The 22,676-nt window shown below is 51.1% G+C and overlaps 1 protein-coding gene across 2 annotated transcripts in view; it reads right to left on the minus strand.

The window, feature by feature from the left end:
• BMPR1A (bone morphogenetic protein receptor type 1A) overlaps positions 1-22,676 on the minus strand; it is a 216,850-nt gene that overhangs the window by 22,032 nt on the left and 172,142 nt on the right. For both annotated transcript variants that reach the window (XM_045024178.1, XM_045024179.1), the window contains 3 exons: positions 15,426-15,618; positions 14,699-14,996; positions 7,204-7,379 (listed from right to left, as the gene is read on the minus strand). In XM_045024178.1, coding sequence (XP_044880113.1) covers positions 7,204-7,379; positions 14,699-14,996; positions 15,426-15,618 — 667 coding nt within the window. The remainder of the gene's footprint in view (positions 1-7,203; positions 7,380-14,698; positions 14,997-15,425; positions 15,619-22,676) is intronic.

Consider the following 22,676-nt stretch of genomic DNA (forward strand, 5'->3'; position numbering starts at 1 on the left):
TTAAGTTGTAAGTCTCTGGCTTTCCTGGTCCAGACTGACAGTTTGTGACAATGTAGGCACTTTTGAGATACATGTGCTTCTTCTAAAAAGTGACCACATAGAGTGTCCATCTGAAATAGGTATTGAAAGCCTGCAGGTGAGGCAGCGTTTAAAGCCTGGTGAACCGGGCATGCCCCTGAAGGGAGTATTTCCCCCTTCTCCATGAGGAGAGAACTAACACTACTCTAACAGTGAAACAAAATACTAGCTTCTACTGAGGGAACGAAATAAACTTTTTTTTTTTTTTTGGAAGAAAAAAGAAACGGAGAAAAAGTGGGAAGGCAAATTAGCTAGTCAAAGAACTAATGGAAAGGGGGTAAAATACTAAGCTATGAGGCACTGCTGAATGCTCCGACTCAAGCCAAAGCTAGTAAAGGAAGGGGGGGGAGGGGGGGGGAGAGGTTGGTCACACAGCGCCAGTTAACTGCTTATGGCAGCATGAGACGGGGACTGCACATGTGCAACCCAACCAGGCACTGCTACCACAGATCTCTGATTACAAGTGCAGGGGCACTCAAACACCTAAAGTGGAGCACCCATAAGGACATCACTTGAAGAAGAACTTACAAATTCCTGAAAAAAGAGAGTGCAAATTTGGGAAGAAGTTGAAGACAGAAAATATGGGATAGAGATAGAGAACACAATGTAGGAAAAGAGATAGGTAAGGAGGCACAGGAATAAGACCAAAAAAAGGGGAAATAGATATTGAAAACAATGCAGGAAAAAAGATACACAGTCATCTATCATAGGAAAGAAGAGGAAGAGTAGAATGAAACCAGGCACAGTATGAAGGTATAAAAAAGCAAGAGAGAAAAGACGGTTACTCACCGTTGTAACTGTTGTTCTTCGAGATGTGTTGCTCCTATCCATTCGTTAGGTGTGCGCGCGCCGCGTGCACGGCTCGTCGGAAGATTTTTACCCTAGCAACACTCGATGGGTCGGCTGGGCGCCCCCTGGAGTGGCGCCGCTATAGCGCTAGATATATACCCCAGCCGACCCGTCTGCTCCTCAGTTCCTTCTTGCCGGCTACTCTGACAGTGGGGAAGGAGGGCAGGTCTGGAATGGATAGGAGCAACACATCTCGAAGAACAACAGTTACAACGGTGAGTAACCGTCTTTTCTTCTTCGAGTGATTGCTCCTATGCATTCCAGTTAGGTGATTCCCAAGCCTTACCTAGGCAGTGGGGTCGGAGTGAGACGTGGCAGAGTGCAAGACTACTGAGCCAAAGGCTGCATCGTCTCTGGACTGTTGCACCAATGCGTAGTGGGAAGCAAAGGTGTGAACGGAAGACCAGGTCGCCGCCCGACAGATGTCCTGAATGGGGACATGGGCCAGGAAGGCGGCAGAAGAGGCTTGCGCTCTTGTAGAGTGAGCGGAGAGATGACCAGCCGGAACCTGAGCGAGGTCGTAGCATGTCTTGATACATGACGTCACCCAGGCTGAAATCCGCTGGGAAGAGACTGGCATGCCCTTCATGCGATCTGCTACCGCCACAAAGAGCTGGGGCAAACGGCGGAAAGGCTTCGTTCGGTCTATGTAAAAAGCGAGGGCCCTACGCACATCGAGGTTATGAAGCTGTTGTTCCCTACGGGATGCGTGCGGCTTCGGGAAGAAGACCGGGAGGAAGATGTCCTGGTTCACATGGAAAGCTGACACCACCTTAGGCAGGAAGGCGGGGTGTGGCCAAAGCTGCACTTTGTCCTTATGGAAGATAGTATACGGCGGGTCAGCCGTTAGGGCACAAAGCTCAGAGACTCGTCTCAACGAAGTAATAGCGACGAGGAAGGCCATTTTCCAGGACAAGTAGAGAAGGGAACACGTGGCCAAGGGCTCAAAGGGGGCTCCCATAAGCTTGGCTAAGACCAAGTTCAAATCCCAGGTAGGAGTTGGGCGCCGTATCAGAGGGTATAAGCGTTTTAGTCCCTTTAGAAAATGGGAAACCATGTGATTGGAGAAGATGGAACGTTCCCCTATGCTGGGCCTAAAGGTGGAAATTGCCGCCAGGTGCACTTTCAAGGAGGAGATCGCGAGGCCTTGCTCTTTGAGGGACCAGAGATAGTCCAGGATCTTGGGAATAGGAATCAGGAGAGGGTTGAGACCTTTCTGACTGCACCAGAGCGTGAAACGCTTCCACTTAGCGAGGTAGGTCGACCGAGTGGAAGGTTTTCTGCTCTCTAGCAGCACCTGCTGCACTGCAGCAGAACAGTCCTGCTCTGCTCGGGTTAGCCATGCAGGAGCCAAGCCGTCAGGTGGAGGGACTGCAGGTCCGGGTGGCGAAGCCTGCCGAAGTCCTGCATTATGAGGTCCGGCCATAGCGGGAGGGGAATAGGATCCGCTACTGAGAGGTCGAACAGCAGGGTGTAGCAGTGCTGTCTCGGCCATACTGGAGCAATGAGAATGAGGTGGGCCCTGTCCCTCCGGAGCTTGAGCAGTACCCGGTGTACGAGGGGGAAGGGAGGGAAGGCATACAGCAGGTGATCCTGCCACGGGAGCAGGAATGCATCCGAGAGAGAGCCCTGGGAGCTGTCCTGGTAAGAGCAGAACAGATGGCATTTCCTGTTCTCTCTGGAGGCAAAAAGGTCTATACGGAGAAAACCCCACCTCTGGAAAATTATGTGCACCACATCGGGACGAAGCGACCACTCGTGGGAGAGGAAAGACCTGCTGAGGCGGTCTGCCAGTGTGTTCTGCACTCCCGGGAGAAACGATGCTACTAGATGGATGGAGTGGGCTATGCAAAAGTCCCACAGTTGCATCGCTTCCGTGCAAAGCCGGGAGGAACGTGCTCCGCCCTGCTTGTTGATGCAGAACATCGCTGTCGTGTTGTCTGTGAGGACGGACACGCAGCGACCTTGGAGTTGGGAGCGAAAGGTCTGGCACGCCAAGCGAACCACTCGCAGTTCCCGGACGTTGATGTGGAGGGTCAGCTCGCGGGGTGACCAAAGGCCCTGGGTGTGTAGGCCACCGAGGTGCGCACCCCACCCCATGGCCGAGGCGTCCGTAGTTAAAGTGATGGAGGGGTAAGGGGGGCGGAACGGAACCCCGGCACACACCACCCCTGGGTCCAACCACCAGTTGAGCGAAAGGAGGACTGGTTGCGGAATCGTGACCACCGTGTCTATCGAGTCCCTGTGTGGGTGGTAAACCGACGCCAACCACGTTTGAAAGGTACGAAGGCGGAGTTTCGCGTATGGGGTCACGAAAGTGCACGCTGCCATGTGGCCTAGGAGGCTGAGGCAGGTGCGCACCGTTGTCGTCGGGAAGGATTGCAGGCTTCAGATGATGGAAGCCATGGCCTGGTGTTGAGGCAGAGGGAGGCAGGCCCTGGCAAGATTGGAGTCCAGGACCGCGCCGATGAATTCTATCCTCCGCGTTGGAGCCAAGGTAGACTTCTCGGCGTTGATCATAAGGCCTAGGTGTTGGAACAGGCCTAGGATCTCGGCCATTTGCTGCGCTACGAGCTGCTGGGACGTTCCGCGGACCAGCCAGTCGTCGAGATACGGGTAAACATGTATCCGGCGACGCCGAAGGGTCGCGGCGACCACCGCCATGCACTTGGTGAAGACCCTTGGTGCCGTGGAGAGGCCGAAGGGGAGCACCGTAAACTGGTAGTGCTGGTGGTTGACGACAAAGCGCAGGTAGCGACAATGAGGAGGGTAAATGGAAATAAGCGTCCTTCATGTCGAGGGCGGCAAACCAGTCTCCCGGATCCAGGGAGGGAATAATGGTCCCCAGGGTTACCATGCAGAACTTGAGCTTGACCAGAAATCTGTTGAGCTCTCGGAGGTCGAGGATTGGTCGCAGACCTCCCTTCGCCTTGCGGATTAGGAAATATCGGGAATAAAATCCCCTGCCCCGCATGCCTTCCGGCACCTCCTCTATGGCACCCAAACTCAACAGAGTCTCAACCTCTTGCAAGAGGAATTGCTCGTGAGAGGGGTCCCTGAAGAGGGACGGGTAGGGTGGGTGGGAGGGAGGGGGCGAAATAAACTGGAGGTGGTAACCAGACTCCACCGTGCGAAGTACCCAGTCGTCGGTTGTTATCTGGAACCACGCCGGTAGGAATTGGGAGAGACGGTTGAAAAACAATGGGAAAGGATCCAGTAAAGAAACTGGTGGGCCATCCTCGGGCGTCCCATCAAAAATTTTGTTTGGGTCCCGAGGTAGGCTTAGAGGGCGGTTGGGACTGGTTTCCCTGATTGCCCGACTGCCTGCACCGGTTCACTCTGCCCCTGCGCCTATTATCGGGCCGCAGTCTGGGCTGGTTGAACGGGCGGTACGGCTGTGGCCGGAAGGATCTCGGCTGGGTAACAGGCGTGTGCATGCCCAGGGAGCGAATGGTGATTCGACCATCCTTGAGGGTCTGCAGTCATGAGTCTGTCTTTTCAGAAAAGAGACCCTGGCCATCAAACGGCAAGTCCTGGATGGTGTGTTGGACCTCCGGGGGCAGCGTGGAGGCCTGAAGCCATGAAATTCTCCGCATGGTCACTCCAGAGGCCAAAGTCCTGGCTCCTGAATCTGCAGAGTCCAGAGAGGCTTGGAGGGCCGAGTGGCACACCTTTTTACCCTCCTCAACAAGGGCCGTGAACTCAGGCCGGGAGTCGGATGGCACAAGCTCAGAGAACTTCGAGAGGGACACCAGGGTGTTATAGGTGTACCTACTGAGGAGAGCCAGCTGGTTGACGACTCTCAACTGGAGGCCTCCGGCCGAATAGACTTTACGGCCCAAAAGGTCCATACACCGCGCTTCTTTGGACTTGGGCGCTGGTGCCGGCTGGCCATGTTGCTCACGGTCGTTAACGGACTGGACCACCAATGAGCATGGAGCTGGGTGCGTGTAGAGATACTCGTATCCCTTGGATGGGACCGAGTATTTTCTCTTCACCCCCCGAGCGGTGGGCGGGATGGACGCTGGTGACTGCCAGACAGTGTCCACATTCCGCTGGATAGTGCGGATGAAGGGCAGGGCCACACAAAGAGGCGCATCTGCTCCGATTATGCTGACGACGGGGTCATCATCCTCTGCCAGGTTTATGTTTTGGGCCACCCGTCGTAGCAAGTCCTGATGGGCCCGGAGATCGATTGGTGGAGGGCCTGAGGAGGACGCCCCAGCCACGGCCTCATCCGGCGAGGAAGAGGATGATAGGCCCGGGAGCAGCGTCTCCGGTGGGGGCTCATCGAGCTGCTGCGGGGCCTCAGTGACAGGGGGATGCTCCGCATCCGTGGATGCCAGCGGCTCCTCTACCATGGCTGTGGGAGGAGGTCTGCTGACCGTAGCCTCAGGTGCTCTGTGGTCGGATGCCCTGGAACGCTGAGTGGAAAAAGGCACTTCTTGAGTCTCACGGTAGGCCCATGGAGTCCAGAGGCCCCACTGAGGAGGACCCTGGTCTTGCCCTTGAGGCTCTGTGCGCTGATCAACTGCGCTGTCTGCCTGTGAGGAGACGGACAGCTGTCTCGAAGGCCACGGCGGTGCCGAGAGACTTTGTGACTGTGCCGTCGACGCCGCCTGTCTGTCCCTGGACGGTGCCGGGGAACGGTGCTGGTCTTCGCGGTGCCGGGAATGAGACCGGGACCATCTACCGTGCCGGTGCCGGGAGGTCGACCGGGATCTTGAGTCCCGACGGTGGGAGCAGCTACGGGAGGACCGGTGCCGGGAACGGTACCGAGAGCCGGATCGGTGCCGATAGCATCTGTCAGGAGACTGGGACCGGGATAGTCTCTGCGAGTACGACCAGTACCGCGATGGAGAGCGGTACCAGGACTGCGAGCGGTGCCGAGATCTGGAGCGACGAGAACGGGAACGCCTCCGGGACCGGGACCTGGAGTAGCGTCTGTCCTGCCTGTCAGAGGAAGGAGGCCGCATGATAGCCGGCTTGCCCACTGACTTAACAACCCGCACCGGCGGTGCCGGGGGTTGAGTATGCGTTGGCTCCGTCAACGCTATCAGCGCTCTCGCTGTCGAAAAGGTTTCCGGAGTCGACGGGAGAGCGAGCTTGACCACGGTATGCACCGGGGAGCAAGGAGGTACCGGACTCGACGGCCCTTGTGGTGCCGGAGTCAACGGTACAGCGCATGGTTTATGCGCTGCCGGAGTCGGTGCCGGGGGCGCCGGTGCCGGAGCCGGTGGTTGGGCGATAGGTCCTGGTGCAGAGACCTTGGAGGACGTCTGCGCTGGCTTACGTTTCCTCGAGGGAGAGAGGGAATGGTGCCGGGGTCGGCTGCTGCTTCTTCATGGCCTCGGTACCGGAACGGCCAGGAACCGCTGGAGCGCTCCGCACCGAAGAGGTCTGTGGAGCGGCTGGCGTCGGCACCGCAGGGCTAAGTACCGACTCCATCAGGAGCTGCTTCAAACGAAAGTCCCGCTCCTTCTTTGTCCTTGGCTTAAAGGACTTGCAAATGCGGCACTTATCGGTAAGATGAGACTCTCCTAAGCACCGCAGGCAGGAGTCGTGAGGGTCTCCAACTGGCATGGGCCGCTGGCAGGCCAAGCACGGCTTAAATCCCGGTGCCTTGGGCATGAGCCCACACCGGGTTGGGAAAAAGAAGGGCTAAGCCCCTCGATTTCCCGTAACTAACTAACACTAAATACAACAAACTATTTAAACTAATCTAACTATTTAAGAACTATATACAACAAGTATGAGATAGAAAGCAGTGAGAAGCTAGGGCTGTGGAGGTCAACTAAGCACTCCACTGTTCCAACGACCGTCACGGGCGGTAAGAAGGAACTGAGGAGCGGACGAGTTGGCTGGGGTATATATCTACCGTGCTATATATCTATAGCGGCGCCACTCCAGGGGGCGCCCAGCCGACCCACCGAGTGTTGCTAGGGTAAAAATCTTCCGACGAGCCGTGCATGCGGCGCGCGCACACCTAACTGGAATGCATAGGAGCAATCACTCAAAGAAGAAATAGTAAGTTATGTTATAAAAAGTGTATGAAGAAGACAGTTGATTGACAGTGTTACAATTAAGTGAATCACACAGCTGTTTTGTTCTTTTAAAATGCAGGGTGCCTGCCCTTGAGACACAGGGCAAGTGGTAGGACTCAAATATTTTTCATTCTCTTCAGAAGGCTTAGTCCTTGGATTAGAGGTATTGGGTAAATTCTTTTGAAAACTTAGTTTTGTAAATAATTTTGAAACACAAGATTTAAAGGCTTACCTCCTGTGACACAACGCCGAGCCATTTCCCAAATGATCAAGCCAAAACTGTAGATGTCAGCCATGATATATGGTTGGAAATGATTTTTATTTAGGCTTTCATCTAGGACTTCTGGGGCCATGTAACGTTTTGTTCCCACTCTAGTATTCAAAGGGACATCAACTTCATTTGTATCACTAAATGTAAATAATAAAGGTTAAATGAACTGTGGAGCAGTACAAAGGAACTGATGTCATGTAAAAAGATGCAATTATTATCGTCAAAGTAAAATTATGAACTATAATTAAATCAATGATCTCTTTCTCAAATCCTCCTTCCAATATTACAGCTTATACTATATTATGCTTCTTTTAGACAGATTATATAAAAAAAGATTATAAAATACCCAACATGAAGGTTCATGTTACTGCTTTGCAAAAAAAAAAAAAACCCCAAAAAACCCCCACCAAAACTGCACACATGACTAAGCAGACAGAAGCAGACAATTCCAAATGTTCAAGACTCAAAATGCATTACTAATATCCATAATTCTACACATCAATACTCATGCTGAAGTTTTCTTGTGTTCTAGGATTTGATATCCACTTCAAGACATTGGTAGCCCATGCATTCCACTATAAGCTTTACATGTACAGTTTTTACCCCTATATTAGACTTAAAATACCCTTATTTCTAATAGGAACATTTTGAGCATGTTACAATGAGCTTTACAAAAAAAAAACCAACCAAACAAACAAAAAACCAACCTATTTCTACAAAATTACCTGCATTTATAATGTTCTACCACCATACTATCCACACACCCACTAAAAACTATACTAGAAATTACCATGTCTGAACCCAAATTCTTGGACAAGGGCTTGCAGTTTCTTTGGCATCAGTGTGGGAAAGTGAAATTTTGTGGCTGCTTCAGACATTAGCAATTGTTTTTGTAGTAATTTTTCATATTTTTTAAATAATTACAGTAAAAAAAGACAGTTACTCACCTTTGTAACTGTTGTTCTTCGAGATGTGCTGCTCATATCCATTCCAATTAGGTGTGCGCACGCCGCGTGCACGTTCGTCCTAAGATTTTTACCCTAGCAACACTCGGTGGGTCGGCTGGGCGCCCCCTGGAGTGGCGCCGCTATGGCGCCGGATATATACCCCTGCCGACCCGACCGACCCTCAGTTCCTTCTTGCCGGCTACTCCGACAGTGGGGAAAGAGGGCGGGTTTGGAATGGATATGAGCAACACATCTCGAAGAACAACAGTTACAAAGGTGAGTAACCGTCTTTTCTTCTTCGAGTGCTTGCTCATATCGATTCCAATTAGGTGATTCCCAAGCCTTACCTAGGCAGTGGGGTTGGACCGAGACGTTGCGGAATGTAGGACCGCTGAGCCAAAGGCGGCATCGTCTCTACACTGTTGGACCAATGCGTAGTGTGACACAAAGGTGTGGATGGAAGACCAGGTAGCCGCACAACAAATTTCCTTGATGGGTACATGGGCCAGGAAGGCGGCAGATGAGGCTTGAGACCGAGTAGAATGGGCGGTGAGATGTCCAGCCGGAACATGCGCCAAGTCATAGCATGCCCGGATACAGGATGTCACCCAAGAAGAAATTCGTTGGGAGGAGACCGGCATGCCTTTCATCCGGTCTGCGACCGCTACAAAGACCAGAGGTGAACGTCGGAAGGGTTTGGTTCTCTCAATATAAAAGGCGAGAGCCCTACGGACATCCAAAGTGTGCAGTTGTTGTTGCCGACTCGATGAGTGCGGCTTCGGGAAAAAAACTGGGAGGAAGACGTCTTGATTAATGTGGAAGGCAGAGACCACCTTAGGGAGGAATGCCGGGTGCGGTCGGAGCTGTACCTTGTCCTTATGGAATACTGTATACGGGGGATCCGCGGTCAAAGCGTGGGGTTCCGAGACTCGTCTAGCCGAGGTGATAGCGACGAGGAAGGCTGTCTTCCAGGAAAGGTACAGCAGCGAACATGTGGCTAAAGGCTCAAAGGTGGGACCCATGAGCTTAGCTAACACCAGGTTTAAATTCCAGGTAGGGGTTGGGCGTCTGACATGAGGGTACAGCCGCTCCAAGCCTCTAAGGAACCTGGAAACTATGGGGTGAGAAAAGACTGAACTGCCAGCCTCGCCCGGGTGGAAGGCAGAAATAGCTGCAAGATGTACCCTTATAGATGAGATCGCCAGGTCCTGTTCCTTGAGGGACCATAAGTAGTCCAAGATAGTGCGGATAGATACATGACCAGGGAGAAATCTACACTGAGCGCACCAATGGGAGAAGCGCTTCCACTTGGCGAGATATGTAATTCGCGTGGAAGGTTTTCTGCTTCCCAATAGCACTTCTTGTACTGCGGTGGAACAACGCAACTCAGATTGGCTTAACCAGAGAGCAGCCATGCTGTCAGATGAAGGGACTGCAGGTCCGGGTGGTGAAGCCTGCCGAAGTCCTGATATATGAGGTCCGGGCAGAGTGGCAAGGGGATCAGGTCTGCCACGGAGAGGTCGAGCAACAGGGTGTACCAATGCTGTCTCGGCCACACTGGAGCGATCAGGATTAGGTGGGTTCTGTCCCTGCGGAGCTTGAGGAGGACTCTGTGGACGAGTGGAAATGGAGGGAAGGCATAAAATAGGTGCCCGTTCCACGGAATTAGGAATGCGTCCAAGAGGGAGCCCGGAGAGCGACCTCGCAGGGAGCAGAACACCTGGCATTTCCTGTTCTCTCGGGAGGCAAAGAGGTCTATGTGGGGAAACCCCCACTGCCGGAAGACAGAATGGAGAACGTCCGGACGGATGGACCACTCGTGAGACAGGAAGGATCTGCTCAGTTGATCTGCCAGAGTGTTCCGGACTCCTGGGAGAAAGGATGCTACCAGGTCTATTGAGTGGGCTATGCAAAAGTCCCATAGTTGAATCGCCTCCTGACAAAGGGGGAAGGATCGTGTCCCGCCCTGCTTGTTTATATAATATATGGCCGCTGTGTTGTCTGTGAAGACTGAGACACAACGACCTTGCAGATGGCTCTGGAACGCTTGACACGCCAGGCGGACTGCTCTCAGTTCTCGGACATTTATGTGTAACGCCAACTCCCGAGATGACCAAAGGCCTTGAGTGCGAAGGTGCCCTAGGTGAGCACCCCAGCCAAGAGATGACGCGTCCGTCGTCAGGGATGCGGAGGGCTGTGGTGGATGGAACGGCAGGCCTGCACACACCAGGGACGGCGTCCGCCACCAGTCGAGGGAGCCTAAGATGCTTGGTGGGATGGTGAGTACCATGTCTATGGCATCCCTGCCTGGGCAGTAGGTTAAGGCGAGCCAAGTTTGAAGGGGACGCACGCGCAGTCTGGCGTGCTTTGTCACGAATGTGCATGCTGCCAAATGGCTGAGGAGGCCGAGGCAAGTGCGGGCCGAGGTTGTTGGGAAGTTTTGAAGTGTTTGTATAAGCGATACGATTGCCTGAAAACGAGGTAAAGGCAAACTGGCCATTGCAAGAGTGGAGTCTAGAGTGGCCCCGATGAACTCTATTCTTTGCATAGGCACTAGAGTAGATTTCTCCAGATTGATCATCAGGCCCAGACGCATGAATAGGTCCTTGATGATGTGCACATGCCTGGTGACTTGTGCCTCGGAGGTCCCTCGAATAAGCCAGTCGTCGAGGTATGGGAAGACATGTATTCGATGACGACAGAGGGAGGCTGCGACTGCCGCCATGCACTTCGTGAAAACCCAAGGGGCCGTGGAGAGGCCAAAAGGGAAGGACTGTGAACTGAAAGTGTTGACGGTTCACCACAAACCGCAGATATCGTCTGGGTGGAGGGTAAACTGCAATGTGGAAATACACGTCCTTCATATCGAGAGCGGCGTACCAATCTCCGGGATCCAGGGAAGGGATGATAGTTCCCAGGGATACCATGCGGAACTTGAACTTTTTCATGAACTTGTTCAGTCCTCGCAGGTCTAGGATAGGCCGAAGGCCACCTTTCGCCTTGGGGATTAGGAAATATCGGGAATAAAACCCCTTGCCCCTTGATTGCTCCGGTACCTCCTCTATAGCTCCGATCGCAAGGAGCCTACGGACCTCTTGTAGGAGGAGTTGCTCGTGAGAGGGGTCCCTGAGGAGGGGGGTTGGGAGGGAGGGGGTGAAATAAACTGCAGGTGGTATCCACACTCCACCGTGCGAAGGACCCAACGATCTGAGGTTAGTTGGGACCACGCAGGGAGGAATGGGGAAAGGCGGTTGTAAAACTGAAAAGGATCCAGGGAGACAATTGGTACACCGCTCTTGGGCGCACCCTCAAAAGTTTGATTTGGGTCCCGTAGATGGCTTGGTGGGACCGGTATTGTTACCCCCTTGAGGTCCAGACTGTCGTCTGCGGTTGGTACAACCTCGTCGTCTGACAAAGTCCTGTCTTGGCCTGGGCTGGGGGTAGGGGCGCTAAGGTTGGGAGCAGAAGGACCTTCTTTGAGTCTGTGGCGTATGCATTCCGAGCGAACGCATGATTACGCGATTGTCTTTCGGACTCTGTAGCCTGGGGTCTGTCTTTTGTGAGAATAGGCCCTGGCCATCAAATGGTAAGTCTTGTATAGTGTACTGAAGTTCAGGTGGCAAGCCTGACACCTGAAGCCATGAGATACGTCGCATGACGATGCCAGAGGCAACTGTTCTAGCTGCCAAATCAGCGGCATCTAGCGAGGCCTGTAGAGAGGTCCGCGCTACTTTCTTGCCTTCCTCCAACAATGCTGTAAATTCCTGGCGGGAGTCCTGTGGGAGCAGCTCTGTGAATTTCCCTACTGCCTCCCAGGTATTGTAATTATACCTACTAAGCAGGGCTTGTTGGTTCGCTACCCTGAGTTGGAGGCCTCCCGCGGAATAGATTTTTCGTCCCAACAAATCCATTCGCCTGGCCTCCTTTGATTTTGGGGCAAGGGCTTGTTGGCCGTGGCGTTCCCGTTCATTAACGGACTGTACAATCAATGAACAAGGAGGGGGGTGCACATATAAGTACTCATACCCCTTGGAGGGCACCATGTACTTCCTTTCGACCCCTCTGGCTGTCGGCGGGATAGATGCCGGGGATTGCCAGATGGTATCTGCCCTAGCTTGGATCGAACGAATGAAGGGTAGGGCTACTCGGGTTGGTGCCTCCGCCGATAATATATCTATCACCGGGTCCTCAACCTCTGGAACCTCCTCTACTGGCAAGTTGATATTTTGGGCGACACGCCACAGGAGGTCCTGGTGTGACCTGAGGTCAATGGGAGGTAGGCCTGATGATGATGTCCCCGCTACCGCCTCGTCCGGGGAAGAGGAGGAAGAAAGTCCCGGGACGAGCGGGTCCTGAAGTGACTCTTGATCCTGGTGGACATCCGGAGCCGGGGGAGCCTGGGGGTCCAGTGCGGGGGCAGGAGCTTCCTCCGTACCAGCAGGGGGAGATCTGCTGACCGTGGCTTCTGGCACGCGGTGTTCTGAAGTAACGGAGCGTGATGTCACAGCGGGTTCACCTTGGGCTTGGTGATATGCCCAAGGCGTCCAAAAGGATCACTGTTGCGGTCCTTGGTCCGGGCCGTGGGCTCCTTGGGTGGCCCTGCTGTGAGTATCCAAATCTCCATAGGAGGCACTGTCCGCATGGGATGAAACGGATGCATGCCGTGACAGCCATGGAGGAGCTGAGACCGTTTGGGGAGGGCCTCTGCATCTAGTCAATCCATCTCCACGCGGCACCAGAGAACAGTACCGGGAGTCGTACTGGTACCGGGAAGGAGATCGGGACCTGCTACCGGCGCGATGCCGGGAGGTCAACCGGAGTCTCGAATCCCTACGTCTTGATCGACTGCGAGAGGTACGGTGCCGTGATCGGTGCCAAGAGTATCGGGTCAGCGATCGGGATCTTGACCGGTGTCGCGAGTACGACCGGTACCGGGACTGCGAGCGGCGCTGAGACCGGGATCGATGACGGGACCAAGAACGTCTGCAGGATCTGGATCGTGACCGACGACGTTCAGTGGTGCCGGGCGAGGGTGGTCTCAGCAGGGCAGGCTTGCCTATTGAGTGAACAGCCCGCACCGGCGGTGCCGGGGGTTGAGGCAGCCCAGGGTCCGTCAAGGCAATCAACTCCCTTGCCGTAGAGAACGTCTCCGGCGTGGAGGGCACGATAAGCTCAACCACGGCGTGCGCCGGGGAGCTGGTAGGCACCGACTCAATGGCTTGTGCGAGACCAGAATCAACGGTGCAGCAGGTGTCGGTGCCGTGGCAGTTGACGGCGCCGGGCGGTCCGACTTAGATGAGAGCTCCGACTACGGCGCAGGCACGCGGGCTGCAGGAGTCTTATGCTTTTTGACCCTTGGGGAGAGTGAGCGGTGACGGGCAGGAGCCTGGGCTGGTGATGGCTGGTGTCGAGAAGCCTTCACGGTGCCAGTGCACTCCGGTGTGGAAGAGGCACTCGTCCCCGGTGCCGTGGTCGGTGCCGAAGATGGAGGAGTGAGAGCTGCCTCCATCAGGAGCTGCTTGAGTCGCATGTCCCGCTCCTTTTTCGTCCGGGGCTTGAATGCTTTACAGATGCGGCACTTGTCTGCAAGGTGGGATTCGTCCAAGCACTTGAGACAAGAGTCGTGAGGGTCTCCTGTGGGCATCGGCCTATGACAGGTCGAGCACGGTTTAAAGCCCGGTGAACCAGGCATGGGCCCCGGTACCGGGTGAGAGGAAGGGGCTAAGCCCCGATCCCTCTTAACTATATACACTAACTACTACTAAAACTAATAAAACTAACTAGAAATATAAAATATTGAACTATATACACAATAACTATGAGAAATGAGCGAATAGCTAGGGAGGTGGAGGTCAGCTAAGCTGCGCTCCACTGTTCCAACGACCTACACGGGCGGTAAGAAGGAACTGAGGGTCGGTCGGGTCAGCAGGGGTATATATCTGGCGCCATAGCAGCGCCACTCCAGGGGGCTCCCAGCCGACCCACTGAGTGTTGCTAGGGTAAAAATCTTCCGACGAACGTGCATGCGGCGCGCGCACACCTAATTGGAATCGATATGAGCAAGCACTCGAAGGACAGTAATTTTGTAGGTAATATATTTTACTATTCAATTCATTTTATGTTGCTCAAATTTTCATTGAGTCACGGATCTTATACTGAAAATACATGAAAGCATTATAGAGATGCTCCAGGGAAAGATGAAGTTTTAGATTCTGGCAGTGGATTTGTTTCCTTTTCTCTCCTTCTTGTGGAGAGGGGAACAACTTGAACTCTTAGCTCTCCATCCTAACAACCTTTGAGACCATTTGATCTTCCACCTCAATATTCACCCCACATCCAAAGTAAAGAAGAGAATTTGACTCTCAAAACAATAAACAAACACCATACAATTTTACTGTTTAACTGCAAAACAACCAATCAGTGAATTAACACTCATTTCAACTTGATCTTTGATGCCTTTCAACATACATGCAAAAGATACCAACTGCTAATAGGCTTTGATCATCTACCTGTTAAATTTGACTGCAAGACCCAGGTCAGCAATACAGCAGCTTCCATTTTTCTTTATCAAGATATTTTTACTCTTCAGGTCCCTGTGTGCAATAGCAGGCTTGCCTTGTGTCCCATAAATTTCTGTGTGTAGATGGCACAGACCACATGCAGCAGAATAAGCCAGTTTGAGCAAAGCCCTGTTGTCAAGTGTGGCACATTTCAGGAAGTCATACAAGGATCCATTTTCATGGTAATCTGTAATCAAGTAAAGTTGTGTCCAGGAGCCTGTGCCTTTAATATCAGCGGCTATAAAACCTGTTCAATGCATAAACAAAGTTAGCATTTAGTGTTACACAGAAATCACATAATTCATTACTTGGAAGACTTTTCAGGAAATGAAAAAGCTTAAGACTCATTTTATAGTAAGACTCAACAGCCCCTTACACACCCATCACTTCTTATTTGAGGACCAGGAGTGCTAGAGTTTAGGTTTCAACCTCATGTGATGTCACAATGTTGATCCTCAAGCAAAAAGAAGAAAAGTCAAGCTCTGTTATTTGTAATATTAAAAATAAGCAAGATCCATAGTCTGCATATAATTATAGCATATTTATTATTATATGCTATGCTACATCCCTGCAGTGATTTCATAAAGGAATGTCTCCACACTCTTCATGAAACAACTACAATTCTTTGAAATACAAGTCCTCCACTACCCATTCAAATTACAAACTGCTTACTTACCAAGTATGTTTTCATGACGCATTAGAACAGTCTGGTAAATCTCAGTTTCTCTGAACCAACTGGCTTCCTCAGTGGTAAAAAATACTTTGACTGCCACTTTTTCGCCTCGCCATTTACCCATCCACACCTCACCATATCGCCCTTTCCCAACTTGCCGCACCATCTGAATCTGTTTGGCAATAGTGCGCTGAACCTAAACAAGAAAAAAAAATCAGCAAGTGAAAATCAGCAAGTGATTGTCAAGATGGTTGCCAGTCTTAAAACTTTGCTTGCCTTAACAATGGTTCCATTTCAAAGGTCTATTCTAGATTCTTTCCAGCTACTCCTTCTTCTAACTAATCATTGCTGCCTTGATTGGGAGAGTGGATGTGTATAAAAATCAATAAATAAAACACTCAGAGAAGAAAATACATTTGATTTTTGTTTAAATTAGACTGAGCTAAATTCTTCTAATTTGTATAGGATTACAGCCACCTGTCTCACTGGATAAACCTTTTTGCTGAGCTACTACAATAATTATGCTAAAAGGCATGCCTCAATTCACTGTTGAATCAGCAAGTTTATGCAGTTATGACAGTTGTTCATAACCAATTTAAAGTATGCCAGTGTGCAGTATGCAAGCCTATTTTATTAAATATCATGAATAAAGCTGAAGAGAAAAATCTTACAACTGGAATAGTATTATCCAAGTCTAAGGTATTTCATCCAAAGGCCTGCTGGAGGACAGAACATTTCTTTATATTTTATTGGCCTCAGCAGGTTTTCTACAAAATAATCCCTCTTCTCATGCTTTCTAGTTCTGGTTCATTATGTGGAAGAGAAAGACTGACTCTTTTACATTTGTGTGTGTGTGTGTGTGTTTGTTTTTATAGTGTCTTTCATACTAACTGCAGCTCAAAAAAGTATATGGAATTAAATATTTACAGATAAATAGCACAGTTCAGAAATTAAGAAGTATACACACAGGCAAAGGAAGAAATGGGTGTTTTCAGGTGAGATAATAAATGAGACGGAGAACTGATGAGGTTGAAAAACACAAAAAAAACAGCTCTTGTACCAACCTATGGCCTGACTTTGTAGCAGTAAGAGAGAGGAGAATTAATACTAGATTGATGAAAGGAAAAAGAACAGTAACTTACAAGTAACGGTGGCTCTTCAAGAAGTTGTAATCAGCTCTGATCCCACTGCAGGTGTGCATGCACTCCATGCATGTGAGATTGGATATTTTATTTTAGTAACAACATCCATCAGGGTTGCACATGTGCCTGTGCCTCTCCTTGTGCTCTCATGCAAGGGTATAAAGGGGGAGTGGCTCCCTCAATTCCCTTGCAATTCGAGTCCACGGAAGCAGAGAACTCTGAAAAGCAGGAATGGACTCATGGGATCCACATTGACCACACCTTGAAGAACCAGTTACTGTAGGGTAAGTAAAAGACGTTTACCTTTTGTAACTCTTGTTCTTTGAGATGTGTTGCTCATGTCCATTCCATTGTAGGTGTGTGTGCTTGCCACATGCACTGGTGCTAGAAGTTTTTCACTCAGTGGTATCTATAGGGGACTGGCTCTGGCGTCCTCTGGAGTGGTGTGCCTATGCCGCGGTATAAGGGGCACCGCCAGTTCCCCACTCCCTCAGTTCCTTCTTGCCGAAACTCTGACAGAGGGGAAGGAGGGCGGGTCCTGGAATGGACATGAGCAAAACATGTCGAAGAACACGTTACAAAAACAGGTAACTCTCTTTTCTTCTTCAAGTGCTTGCTCATGTCCCTTCCGTTGTAGGTGACTCCCAAGCAGTACCATTGGTGGCAGGTAGGAATTCATGGACATGTCGATTGCAACACAGCTCTGCCAAATCCAGCGTCATCTCTGGCTTGCTGGGTGATGGCATAATGCGTTGTGAACCGAAGACCACATTGTGGCCCTGCAGATGTCCTGGATAGGGACGTGTGCCAGGAACTCAGCCAAAGAGGCCTGAGCCCTCGTCAAGTGAGCCTTCAGTATCGGTGGAGGCACAGCCTGTGCTAACTCATAACAAGTACGAATGCAGGTGGTGATCCAAATCGAAATCCTCTGAGAGGACACCAGAAAGGGCTTGGTGTGCTCCAGGTAGAAAGCCAAGGCATGCCTGACATCCAGAGTGTGCAGCCGCGTCTCGTCATTGGTCATGTGAGGCTTTGGACAGAACACCAGGAGGAAATTATCCTGGTTCACATGGAAGTGTGACACCACCTTTGGCAGGAAGGCCAGATGGGGCCGCAGCTTGACCTGGACCATGTCCTTGGAGAATACAGTGTATGGGGGCTCCAAAGTGAGGGCTTTAATTTTAGAGACACGTCTCGCTTAGGTAATAGCTACAAGGAATGCAATCTTCCATGACAAGTGAGAAAGGGAACAAGAAGCCATAGGCTCAAAGGGTGGACCCGTAAGCCTGGAGGACCAGATTAAGGTCCCACTGGGGAACTGGATCCCAGATTGGCAGAAAGAGTCTTTCAAGGCCTTTCAAGAACTTGAGTGACATCTCATGCGAGAACACCGATCTACCCTGGATGCATACGGCTGATATGGCAGTCAGGTGCACCTTGATAGAAGAGAAGATGAGCCGTTGGTGCTTTAGGTGAAGCAGGTAATCCAGTATGGCCTGCAGAGATGACTGGGCCGGGGAGATATTCCGTTCTGATCCCCAGCAAGAGAAATGTTTCCATTTTGCCAGGTAAGTTGCTCTGGTGGAGGGCTTTCTGCTTCTCCAAGAGAACCTGCCGTACCTGACTAGACCAGACTTGTTCCTCTAGATTCAGCCACGCAGCATCCAAGCTGTGAGGCGGCGAGAGGCGAGGTCCAGATGCAGGAGTCGACTGTGATCCTGCAAGAGTAGGTCCGAACAGCTGGGAAGTGGCCACAGGGCTGCAACAACCAGGTCTCTAAGCATGCCGAACCAATGCTGAGATGATTATAATGACCTGTGACTTGTCCCTCTTGATTTTTGAGAAGATTTTGCTTATAAACGGAGTTGTTGGGAAGGCATACATCAGGTCCTCTGACCAGGACAGGAGAAAGACATCGGATAGTGAGCCTCTGCCGAGGCCTTGGAGAGAACAAAACTGATGACGCTTTCTGTTCTGTCTGGTGGTGAACAGGTCCACTTGGGGAGCTCCGCATTTCTGGAAGAGCATTCTGACAACCTCACTTGTGATGAGAGAAGGAGGACCTGGTGAGGCAATCCTCCAGCATGTTCTGGACACTGGGGAGACTTCCAGATGGACTGCATGCTGGATGCAGAAGTCCCAAGGATGGAGGGCCTCTGGCACAGCACTGACGATCGAGCTTCCCCCAGCCTGTTGACACAGAACATGGAGGCTGGGTTGACTGTCAACACCTTCACCACCTGGCCAGACAGTTGGGGAAGGAAGTCGCCGCAAGCCAGGTGGACAGCTTTGAGCTCCCTGACGTTTATATGCAACACAAGCTCCTTTCAAGAACATAACCCTTGAGTCCTCAGTGTACTGAGATGCACTCCCCAACCAAGGTTGGACGCATCTGAAATCAGGGAGACCATGGGTCACAGGCTCGTGAACAACACATCTTCCAATACTAGAATCAGGTCGGACCACCACTGCCGAGAGGTAAGTATCCGCGGAGGGACTGTGATGACCTTGTCTAGGAAGTAGTCCGACTCCGGCCACATCTGGAGGGGATACAGCCTGAGTCTTGCAGGTTGGACAACGTACGTGCATGCTGTCATATGGCCCAATGATGTGAGACAGACCCAGGCGGTGGTGAGCAGATGGGCAGTGACACTGGCAATCAGATCTGACATTGACCTTAATCTGGCCTCTGTTAGGAATGCTCTGGCTCGGGTAGTATCGAGTATCACTCCAATAAACTCTATCCTTTGGACTGGGACCAATGTTGATTTTATTCATTTATCAACAGGCCCAGAACTTGACAAGTGGCTCGCAACATCTCGATGCTGCACCAGACCTGGACCCTGGAGTGGCCCTTGATGAGGCAGAGAACTGAGGTTAGGGTAGATCTAGATACTCCAATATCTGAGACAGGCTGCCACCACCGACATGCACTTCGTAAACACCCTAGGCACCATTGCTAGGCCAAAAGGGAACATTGCAAAATGGTTGTGGGCGGTCCCAACTATGAAACGTAAGAACTGTGTCAGTGAAATATTGATGTATGAAAGTAAGCCTCTTTCAGGTCGAGGGCAATGTACCAGTCTCCCAGATCCAGGGAAGGAATGATGGAGGCCAGGGAGACCACGCGGGACTTCAACTTCGTGAGATACTTAAGGCCACACAGGATGGGGTGTAGACCCCTCTGGGCCTTTGGGATAAAAAAAATAGTAGGAGTAAAACTCTTTCCCCCTCAAATGCTGAGGGACTTCCTCCACGGCTCCCTCCTGAACAAGGCCCTGCAGCTCCTGAGCTAGCAGATGCTCATGAGAAGGGTCTCCAAAGAGGTACGGGGAGAGTGTGTGTGTGTGTGTGTGTGGGGGGAGAAATAAACTGGAGGGTATACTCCCCCGCTACTGTGCAGAGGACCCACTGGTCCAATGTTATAGAGCCCAGGCAGGGAGGAAGGGAGACAAGTGGTTGCAAGAAAGCAGGGGTGCTGGATCCAGGACATAGGCTGCAAGGTCGCCCTTGAGTGCACACTCAAAATGCCTGCTTAGTACCCGGCTGGTGGCAAGTAGAGCTCGAGTGAGCTGAGGAGGCCGGGTGTTGGCCTTGCCGGTGCTTGTAGTCCTTGCCCTTTTTGCGGAAAGGCTGTTTGGGATTGCCCCCAAACCTGTGGGACTGCTGTGGCTTGAACCACTTTCTCACAGGCGCTGGCATGTAAAGGCCCAGCGAGCAAAAGGTAGCCCTTGAGTCTTTCAGGCCATGTAACTGCTGTCTGTTTGTTCCACGAACAGTGCCAGGCCATTGAAGGGGAAGTTCTGGATGGACTGCTGAACTTCCACCGACAGGCCCTATGACTGAAACCAGGACGCATGCGTGACGTTGTGCAGTCTATATGGTTTTATAAAAATTTAATAAGTGAATATAATGTAACTGAGATATGCTTCATGCAAAAGGTCTCTTGTAAGGTATCATTACAAAGCTTATAATCTACTGAGTGTAATCATCCTATTTGTATAAATGTACCACTCTTGTACTTGAAACTAGAAATATGAAATATAACTCTGAGGGCCTATTGTAATTATGTAAAGTGTGGGCCATTAATGGTGGTTTGGAATCTTGATAACTCCCATTAACTAGGACCACTGTCTGCAGATGGGTGTGTTTTACCTGTAAGTTTTCCTGTATATGTGTGTGCTGGCAAGTGGTAATGAAGTCTTGCAGTGACATGTGATCATGTCACCTGAACTGGAATCCATCTTTAACCTGGTGTCTTTCCATTGAGAAGGAGGGGGTGGGAACTCAGAGAAGGACAAAAGGATTCCCACCTTACACAAAAGATATATAAAGGGCTGGAAGAGAACAAAGGGAGAGAGGAGAGCAATCATGAAGAATCCCCTAGCTACTACCTAAGGTGGAACAAGAGCTGTACCAGGAGAAAGAATTGTGCCCAGACCTGGAAGGTGTCCAGTATGAGAAAAACAAAACAAAACAAAAAAAGCCTTACTGAAGCATCTCTGAGTGTGAGATTATCTGTATTCAGTTTGATTAGACATAGATTTGCACATTTTATTTTATTTTGCTTGGTGACTTACTTTGTTTAGTCTGTTACTATTTGGAACCACTTAAATCCTACTTTCTGTATTTAATAAAATCACTTTTTACTTATCAATTAACTCAGAGTATGTATTAATACCTGGGGGAGCAAACAACTGTGCATATCTTTCTATCTGTGTTATAGAGGGCGAACAATTCATGAGTTTACCCTGCATAAGCTTTATACAGGGTAAACCAGATTTATTTGGGGTTAGACCCCATTGGGAGTTGGGCATCTGAATGCTAAAGACAAGCACACTTTTGTGAGCTGTTTTCAGGTAAACCTGCAGCTTTGGGGCAAGTTATTCAGACCCTGGGTCTTTGTTGGAGCAGACGGGAGTGTCTGGCTCGGCAAGATGGGGTGCTGAAGTCCTGAGCTGGCAAGGAAAACAGGAGCAGAGGTAGTCCTGGCATATCAGTTGGCAGCTCCCAAGGGGGTTTCTGTGATCCAACCCATCACAGCACGCCTCCTGGAAATGGCTAAAGCCCTGGTCCAGGCTGCCGACTCTGCTGTATTTGAAGCCGCTTGGAGGGCTGCCCTGGCCACAGCTCTGCCCTCATCCAGAATAGCCAGGAATTCTGGCAGTGAGTCTGCAAACTTGGGCATAGACTGCCAAATGTTAAAATAATGGCCTGATGGTTGGCAACTCTGAACTGGAGGCTGGCCATAGAAAAGACGGTTACTCACCTTTGTAACTGTTGTTCTTCGAGATGTGTTGCTCATATCCATTCCAATTAGGTGTGCGTGCGCCGCGTGCACGTTCGTAGGAAGATTTTTACCCTAGCAACACTCGGTGGGTCAGCTGGGCGCCCCCTGGAGTGGCGCCGCTATGGCGCCGGATATATACCCTTGCCGACCCATCCGCCCCTCAGTTCCTTCTTGCCGGCTACACCGACAGTGGAGAAGGAGGGTGGGTTTGGAATGGATATGAGCAACACATCTCAAAGAACAACAGTTACAAAGGTGAGTAACCGTCTTTTCTTCTTCGAGTGCTTGCTCATATCGATTCCAATTAGGTGATTCCCAAGCCTTACGTAGGCGCTGGGGTTGGAGTGAGATGTTGCAGAATGCAAAACTGCTGAGCCAAAGGCTGCATCATCTCTGGACTGTTGGACCAATGCATAATGTGAGGCAAAGGTGTGGACCGAGGACCAGGTAGCTGCACGACATATCTCCTGGAAGGGTACGTGAGCCAGGAAGGCAGCAGAAGAAGCCTGAGCCCTGGTGAAATGTGCAGTGAGGTGGCTCGATGGAACATGGGCCAAGTCACAGGAGGTGCGGATGCATGACATCACCCAAGATGAAATCCTCTGGGAGGAGACAGGTAGGCCCTTCGTTCGGTCTGCCAGTATGACGAAGAGTTGGGGCGTTACGAAAGGGCTTTGTCCGCTCGATATAAAATGCGAGCGCCCTACGGACGTCTAGGGAGGGCAATTGTTGCTCCCTTCGCGATGTGTGTGGCTTCGGAAAGAAGACCGGAAGGAAGATATCCTGGGTGATATGAAAGGCCGACACCACCTTAGGGAGGAA

Source organism: Mauremys mutica, chromosome 7 (assembly GCF_020497125.1).
Source record: "Mauremys mutica isolate MM-2020 ecotype Southern chromosome 7, ASM2049712v1, whole genome shotgun sequence".
Classification (NCBI taxonomy): domain Eukaryota; kingdom Metazoa; phylum Chordata; order Testudines; family Geoemydidae; genus Mauremys; species Mauremys mutica.